Source organism: Drosophila suzukii, assembly GCF_043229965.1.
Source record: "Drosophila suzukii chromosome X unlocalized genomic scaffold, CBGP_Dsuzu_IsoJpt1.0 scf_Xc, whole genome shotgun sequence".
In the NCBI taxonomy this organism is placed as follows: domain Eukaryota; kingdom Metazoa; phylum Arthropoda; class Insecta; order Diptera; family Drosophilidae; genus Drosophila; species Drosophila suzukii.
Genome location: NW_027255894.1, coordinates 1,307,263 through 1,315,762, shown reverse-complemented (window position 1 = coordinate 1,315,762; position 8,500 = coordinate 1,307,263). Strand labels below are relative to the sequence as shown.

At 43.0% G+C, this 8,500-nt stretch overlaps 1 protein-coding gene across 2 annotated transcripts; it reads left to right on the top strand.

The window, feature by feature from the left end:
• The first annotated feature begins 216 nt into the window (after positions 1–216).
• LOC139353863 (uncharacterized) lies at positions 217–6,200 on the top strand. 2 transcript variants are annotated; one of them, XM_070998087.1, is made up of 2 exons: positions 217–368; positions 5,161–6,200. In XM_070998087.1, exon 2 carries the CDS (start codon positions 5,246–5,248, stop codon positions 5,606–5,608), a length of 363 nt encoding a protein of 120 aa, XP_070854188.1. In that variant the 5' UTR covers positions 217–368; positions 5,161–5,245; the 3' UTR covers positions 5,609–6,200. The 2 variants fall into 2 exon arrangements, with proteins under 2 accessions (XP_070854188.1, XP_070854189.1); XM_070998088.1 differs by having other exon boundaries at positions 230–368; positions 5,158–6,200.
• Positions 6,201–8,500: the final 2,300 nt, after the last annotated feature.

Here is an 8,500-nt window from a genome sequence, read left to right as displayed (position 1 = left end):
GCACATTGGGTGCATGGTCCAAGTTGGAGACGCATTTACGCGCCCGTGCAACTTTAATTTCATCTTTCGTTGTTGGAGCGCCCGCACAGCCGGAGCGCAGTACCCACGTACATCTCGGCGTAGAGGGAGCGCACATCGGCTGCGTCCATCTCCTCGCCACATTCTCGTCGGCACCCATAGAGAGGTGCAATAGAAAGTCGTCTTTCGTCGCTGGAGCACCCGGAGAAGGGTGAGCCCCATACATCATCGTAGAGGGAGCGCACATCGGCTGCGTCCCTAACCTCCATTTCGTCACAGGAGAGCATCAGCGGGCTTCAACCTAACCTCGTCGGAAACACCGAGAAGTACAGCGATCCGTATTGTATATGGTAAAGTGGCCTACGTAAATATATGCAAACTTTATTTCCATCACTTGCACAAACACATCATAATTCACTTGGCTTTCAGTCACATACACACATAAAGGCCCACCCAACATATACACACACACACATTCGGTCTTGCTTAATCTGCCTGGCCCCAATCTTCGCGCGCTCTTTGGTTGTGTCGGTCTGTTGGCCTTCCTTGCTCCAATCGCGCATAGCCTGGCTGAGGATTTCGTACGGTGGGACAGTGCAGACATTCGATCGCTACCAGCAGCATTGCATTGGCATTTGCTTGTTAGAAACAATCTAAAAACGGGAAGTTGCTAGTCACAATGGGTGGAAGTCGGAAACGTTTTGGCAGAACTCCCTCAGCGGAGGACGACACAAACGAATTGCTGGAACAGCTTGAGCGGAATAAGAATCATATAATTAGAATTGAGGCCACAGTTCGTGGTCAAGTAACTCCCCCTAATGCGTGCGAAATGGAATGTCGTTTAGGTATTTTAAATGGATACATCGAAAAGGCGTTCAAGTTGCAACAACAATTAGAAGCAATTAATAACGAATTAGCATGTAGAGAGGAGTTAGAAGAATTATGTGTATCCGCAAAGGCATTATTAATGTCAAATTGTAACCGGCCCGAAGGAGAAAGAAATCATTCTACCTTCGCAAATAACAGTAGTTTAAACTCTTCAGCAAGTCACAGCAGAATACTACCACAAATGAAACTCCCAAAATTCGACGGCAACTATGCCGAGTTCAAAAATTTTATAGGTTTATTTAACAGCTTAGTTCACGATGACGAATCTCTATCAAATGTTGAAAAGTTTAATCATCTGTTATCCTGTTTAGAGAAGGAAGCCTTAGGAACAGTAAAGGCTTACCAGATCACAGAAGCAAATTACGCAAAGGCCCATGCGGCCTTGGTCAGGGTTTATGATAATCCGTGCCTAATATACTTTAAAAGTATTTCTCGATTGTTTGAAATCCCAACAATGCAAGCGCCATCCGCCTCGGCGTTGCGATCCCTTATCGACACTGTAACTGCTATATATGAATCTCTTCTCTCGCTCGGCAACGAGAAAACTCTCGCCAACGCAATGATAATTCACATCGTCATGTCTAGAGTAGATCCCAAAACGCGGTCGCGATGGGAAGAGCACCTTAGTTACGATTCTATTCCGTTATGGAAAGATTGCTCAGAGGCACTTAATAAACGATACCAACACTTAGCGGCTGAGGAATCCACGACAGGCAGAAAAGCTCCCAAACAGGGACAGCTAGGGAACAAGCCCAGATATAGCAAAGCGGCATTAGCAGTTTCCCGACCTGTCGAAGAACTTAAGTCTAAATGTTGCTTCTGCAAGTCAGACAGCCATTTCATTCAGAGTTGTACATCTTACGCTAATATCTCGGTAGAAGCTCGGTTCAAGTTCGCAAAGAATGCACCACTTTGCATCAATTGTCTACGCAGAGGACATAGTGTCGCAACATGCCAGTCATCTCGTTGTCGAATTTGTACGAAGGCTCATCACACACTTCTGCATCGGTATACCTCAACCTCCCAAGTACCGTCGAGCAATCAATTGTCATCGCCTATTGACAATCAGGTAGCCCAACAGTCACTAAGTGCCTCGATTAGTCAGCCTATGCCGCAAAAGGTAGATCACGTCTTACTTGCAACGGCCCTTGTCGAGGTTCAAAGTCAGTCAGGAGCCAAGCTGTGCGCTAGGATTTTGCTAGACTCAGGGTCACAGGTTAATTTTATAACGGAGGAATTAGTAAATAATCTGCAATTAAAACGATACCGGCATGAGGCTAAATTCTCAGGCATTGGGAATTCCGCGTGTTCAGCTAGCTTCGCAGTCCAGACGACAATTGGGTCGCGATTAAACTCCTTCGAAGCGGCAGTTGAATGCATAATTTTACCGTCAATCTCAGGGTATCGTCCAGAAGCAACCGCAATATCTTCCGATTGGATTCGTAATGATATCTCCTTAGCAGACCCTTACTTTTACAAGCCCAAACGCGTCGACATGCTGATCGGCGCTGAGTTGTTTTTCGACCTGCTTAGGGAAGGACAAATACGGTACAAGCACTCAGGTCCAACTCTACAAAATACTGTCTTTGGCTGGGTAGCGTCAGGGCCCTACAAAGAAAATCCGCCCGCACGATGTATCTCATACTCCACTCTAGTAGCTACTGAGGACAACAATTTGGATCACACGCTAAGGAAGTTCTGGGAAATTGAAAGAATACCCGATTTAACAAAATCGCAGCTCTATACCCCTGATCAAGTGTTGAGTGAAAAATCGTTTGCTAGCACCGTCTCGCGTGACTCTACAGGAAAATTTGTACTTAGCCTGCCTTTCAAATCGAGTCCTTCGTGTCTCGGTTCCTCGTATGAAACTGCACGACGTCGGTTTTTGTCCTTAGAACGGCGTATGAAAGGGAACCCAACAAATCATTCGTTGTATATCCAGTTTATGAAGGAATACTTAGCTCTCGGTCACATGGAGGCTACAGATAATAGGATACCCAACGAGCCTCATTATTTTATACCGCATCAGTGCGTTCTCCGACCTGAAAGCTCTTCAACTAAATTAAGAGTCGTATTCGACGCGTCATGCAAAACCACTTCCCAAATTTCATTGAATGAAATTCTCTTGGTAGGGCCAACAATTCAGCCTTGCCTATATGCCACGCTGCTTAAATTCCGATTCCATAAATTTGCAATGTCGGCAGACATTACCAAAATGTACAGACAAGTGGTATAAGATGAGACCCATAGAAAGTTTCAGTTAATTGTATGGCGTGAGAACCCGCAAGACCCTCTACAAATTTATCGGCTTAACACCGTTACGTATGGTACGGCAAGTGCTCCTTTCCTTGCAATACGGTGTTTGAAGCAGCTTAGCGAGATCTACTCCGAATCTCTTCCCTTAGCTTCAAAGGCTCTAGCCAATGATTTTTACGTCGATGACTTGTTAACAGGGGCCGATTCCATTCGTGAGTTAAGGAAATTGCGAGGGGAAATCACAGAGATTTTAGATTCCGCAGGGTTCGTCTTGGCTAAGTGGGCGTCGAATTGTACCCCCAACGAACGACAGGTCGCCGAGCCAGAAGTCCTTATTGGAGAAGACGCCGATACGAAAACTTTGGGTCTCACTTGGAGTCCAAAACAGGATACGTTCAAATTCAACGCCCAGAATCTACAGCTTGAAGACCCACCCACAAAGCGATCCATGCTTTCATTTGCAGCACGGCTGTTCGATCCGTTAGGACTCATTTGCCCTATCGTTACCCTTGCAAAGATATTTATTCAAAAACTCTGGTCGCTACAAATTGGATGGGACGACGAAATACCCGCTGACGTACTGCATCATTGGAAGACGGTGTCATCTTGCTTTACAGATTTAGAAACGTTAAACATCCCTCGGCATGTCGGAACTCAGTTTGGCGGCACTTATCAAATCCACGGATTTGCGGACGCGTCAACAGATGCTTACGGTTGTTGTCTGTACGTAAGGTCAGTGACCTCAGAGGGAATAAAAGTTAGGTTGCTAACAGCCAAATCCAGGGTAGCACCGATCAATAGACTTAGTATTCCACGACTAGAACTCTGTGCGGCTCACCTCTTAGCGAAGTTATGGAGTGATGTGCAAACGCTTAATCTTTACCGCGTCGAGCAGGTTACTATGTGGTCGGATTCTGAAGTTGTTCTCTTCTGGTTGCGCACTCATCTGTCAAAACTTAAAACATTCGTCGCAAATAGGGTTTCGGCTATTCACGAACTGGCTCCAACTGCAGCCTGGCGACACGTCCCGACTAACTTCAATCCAGCGGACCTACCCTCTCGAGGGACTACGGTCAAAGATCTCGATACGACGCTATGGTTTGAAGGCCCTTCGTTTTTGTCCATGGACTCGACTCATTGGCCAGTTAATCAGCACTTGGCTGACACGCCCCTCGAAAGCCAACTCGAAATGAAACCGCCAGTAATCGCCCATACGGTTGCTGTCGTCTCAAATCATCCGCTGCTACAATTAGTTGAAAATTCTTCTTCCTATGTGAAGGTTGTGAGAATTACAACATTTATCTTTCGTTTTGTTTACGGCAGGGCCTGGAAATTGTGGAACGACCACGTCCTATCAGCCACCGAGCTTAGTTTTTCGTTCTCTTATATCGCGCAGGCTGTTCAGCGTAAATCGTTTGCAGACGATTTCAATAAATTAAAGAAAAATTTGCCATTACCCAGTTCTTACCAAAAACTTAGCCCATTTATCAGCAACGAAACTTTCGGAACCCGTACTTTAACATTGGTGCGGGTGGGCGGTCGACTAGCGCACGCGGATCTAGAACCCAGTGCCAAATTCCCAATATTAATGCCTAAAGGGAATCGTTTTGTCAAATTGTACATCGAGCACCTGCACTATGCTAATTGCCATGCAGGACCACGAGCCCTAGTCGGCCTGCTTCGGCAGACAATTTGGTTGATCAATGCACGACGCGAGTGCAGTGCTGTTGTGCGCCGATGCACGCACTGTTTCCGGTATAAGCCACGGTTAATGTCGCAAATAATGGGAAACCTGCCTCTTGACCGTGTCAGAATCAGTCGACCCTTTAGAATAAGCGGAGTCGATCTCTTCGGTCCAATCCGAGTGTCGCTAGGAGTGCGGGGCAAGGCAGCGTTAAAAATGTATGTCGCAGTATTCATATGTTTTTCAACGAAAGCGGTTCACCTAGAACTATTGAAGGATCTCACTTCTAACTCATTTATCCTCTGTCTCAGCAGATTTGTTGGGCGGCGCGGCCCGCTCGATCGACTCTACTGCGACAATGCAACCAATTTTGTTGGTTCCTCACGGCTGCTTCAGGAGATGGCCTCCGATGTCCGCAGCACACTGGGAACGTACGGCGTCCATCACCAGGTTGAGTTCGTCTTCATTCCGCCCCGGTCGCCTCATTTCGGGGGCCTATGGGAGGCCGCCGTCAAGTCCGCCAAACACCTCTTTTTGAGGGCCGTCGGAAACGCCTTGCTGAAGGAGGACGAAGTCCAGACGATCCTGGTTGAAGTGGAAGCAGTGCTTAACTCGCGTCCGCTAGTAGCTGACAGCAGCAACCCTAACGACGGAGAGGCTATTACTCCAGCCCACTTTCTGGTAGGCACCACGCTCGCTGCTCTACCCCCAGGATCGGCACCTCCTCATCCGGACGACGACCTAACTCATCTACAACGCTGACAGCTTATATCAGCCATCAAGCGACGGTTTTGGCGAGACTGGTCCCGTGACTACATAGCTGGGCTGCAGCAAAGAGTTAAGTGGACAACGGAATCGGCCAACCTTCTACCAGGAACCATCGTCGTCATCAAAGAGGACAATTTACCGCCCCAGAAGTGGCTGCTCGGCAGAGTCACCGAAGTAACGCACGGATCGGATGGCAAGGTGCGCGTTGCTCTAGTAAAAACCAAGCAAGGCGTATACAAACGCTCAGTACATCATCTGGCACCTCTTCCCATTAATTGAAGGACTACAGCTCTTCAACGCGGGCGATGTTTGGTCATCTCACTGTTTGTTTTGTTTTCTATGGTCGTTGCGATGCCGACTATCGAAAGCTGCGAGCAGGGGCGTAGCACAGCTGATAATCGCTAATAAATTACCCCCTACAAGTCGGCAAGCAACGATCATACAACAAAATACTAGATTAAAAAACTACTAGATTACCATAAAATACTAACTCTAGATACCAATGTAATAGGGAAGATCTGAAACGAGCGAGTTGGTAACATTGTTGAATAGAAAAAGCTCTTGAAATAAACGCACAATTTACATAGATGACGGCTAAGCAATGTTTTAAATAAAACCAGTGGATTCGCGAAGTTGCATATTTACTCCTGCTTCCTGAGCAAACATATTTTTTACTACCTTTAAAGTTATATATTTTAATGCAGATAACAACATAATCATTCCTCAAGCCTATACAGGTATGCCATATCGAAATCCGAGTTCATTTGACTAAGCTATGGCCTTTTAAATATGTAAAGAAGGCCCATTTCAGTAAACCTTCGCAAAATTAAAATCAATGACATAAAAACGGTCATATGTTTTACTACCTTTAAAGTTAAATATTTTAATGCAGATTACAACAAAATCATTCCACAAGCCCCTAAAGGTATGCCATATCTAAATACGAGTTCATTTGACCAAGTTATAGGCTTTTAAAGATGGAAAGAAGGCCCATTTCAGTAAACCTTCGCAAAATAAAAATCAATGACATAAAATCGGTCATGTTTTTTACTACCTTTAAAGTTATATATTTTAATGCAGATAACAACATAATCATTCCACAAGCACATAGAGGTATGCCACATCGAAATCCGAGTCCTTTTGACCAGGTTATGGGCTTTTAAAGATGGAAAGAAGGCCCATTTCAGTAAAGCTTTGCAAAATTAAAATCAATGACATAAAAACGGTTTTATTTTTACTACCTTTAAAGTTATATATTTTAATGCAGAAAACAACATAATCATTCCACAAGCCTATAAAGGTATGCCATATCGAAACCCGAGTTCTTTGACCAGGTTATGGGCTTTTAAAGATGGAAAGAAGGCCCATTTCAGTAAAGCTTTGCAAAATTAAAATCAATGACATAAAAACGGTTTTATTTTTACTACCTTTAAAGTTATATATTTTAATGCAGAAAACAACATAATCATTCCACAAGCCTATAAAGGTATGCCATATCGAAACCCGAGTTCTTTGACCAAGTTATGGGCTTTTAAAGATGGAAAGAAGACCCATTTCAGTAAACCTTTGAAAAATTAAAATCATTACATAAAAACGGTCATGTTTTTTACTACCTTTAAAGTTATATATTTTAATGCAGATAACAACATAATCGTTCCACAAGCCCATAGAGGTATGCCATATCGAAATCCGAGTCCTTTTGACCAGGTTATGGGCTTTTAAAGATGGAAAGAAGACCCATTTCAGTAAACATTTGCAAAATTAAAATCAATGACATAAAAACGGTCATATTTTTTACTACCTTTAAAGTTATATATTTTAATGCAGATAACAACGTAATCATTCCACAAGCCTATAGAGGTATGCCATATCGAAATCCGAGTCCTTTTGACCAGGATATGGGCTTTTAAAGATGGAAAGAAGGCCCATTTCAGTAAACCTTTGCAAAATTAAAATCAATGACATAAAAACGGTCATATTTTTTACTACCTTTAAAGCTATATATTTTAATGCAGATAACAACATAATCATTCCACAAGCCTATAAAGGTATGCCATATCTAAATACGAGTTCATTTGACCAAGTTATAGGCTTTTAAAGATGGAAAGAAGGCCCATTTCAGTAAACCTTCGCAAAATAAAAGTCAATGACATAAAAACTGTCATATTTTTTACTACCTTTAATGTTCTATATTTTAATGCAAATAACAACATAATCATTCCACAAGCCTATTAAGGAATGCCATATCGAAATCCGAGTTCATTTGACCAAGTTATGGGCTTTTAAAAATGTAAAGAAGGCCCATTTCAGTAAACTTTCGCAAAATTAAAATCAATGACATAAAATCGGTCATGTTTTTTACTACCTTTAAAGTTATATATTTTAATGCAGATAACAACATAATCATTCCACAAGCCCATAGAGGTATGCCATATCGAAATCCGAGTCATTTTGACCAAATTATGGGCTTTTAAGGATGGAAAGAAGGCTCATTTCAGTAAACCCTTGCAAAATTAAAATCAATGACATAAAAACGGTCATATTTCTTAAAAAATTTAAAGTTATATACTTTAATGCAGATAACAACATAATCATTCCACAAGCCTATAAAGGTATGCCATATCGAAATCCGAGTTCATTTGACCAAGTTATGGGCTTTTAAAGATGGAAAGAAGGCCCATTTCAGCAAACCTTCGCAAAATTAAAATCAATGACATAAAAACGGTCATATTTTTTACTACCTTTAAAGATATATATTTTAATGCAGATAACAACATAATCATTCCACAAGCACATAGAGGTATGCCACATCGAAATCCGAGTCCTTTTGACCAGGTAATGGGCTTTTAAAGATGGAAAGAAGGCCCATTTCAGTAAAGCTTCGCA

Bases quoted from the DNA above. Each gene is read 5' to 3' on its own strand.
- LOC139353863 (XM_070998087.1), top strand. From the start codon at position 5,246: ATGGCCTCCGATGTCCGCAGCACACTGGGAACGTACGGCGTCCATCAC.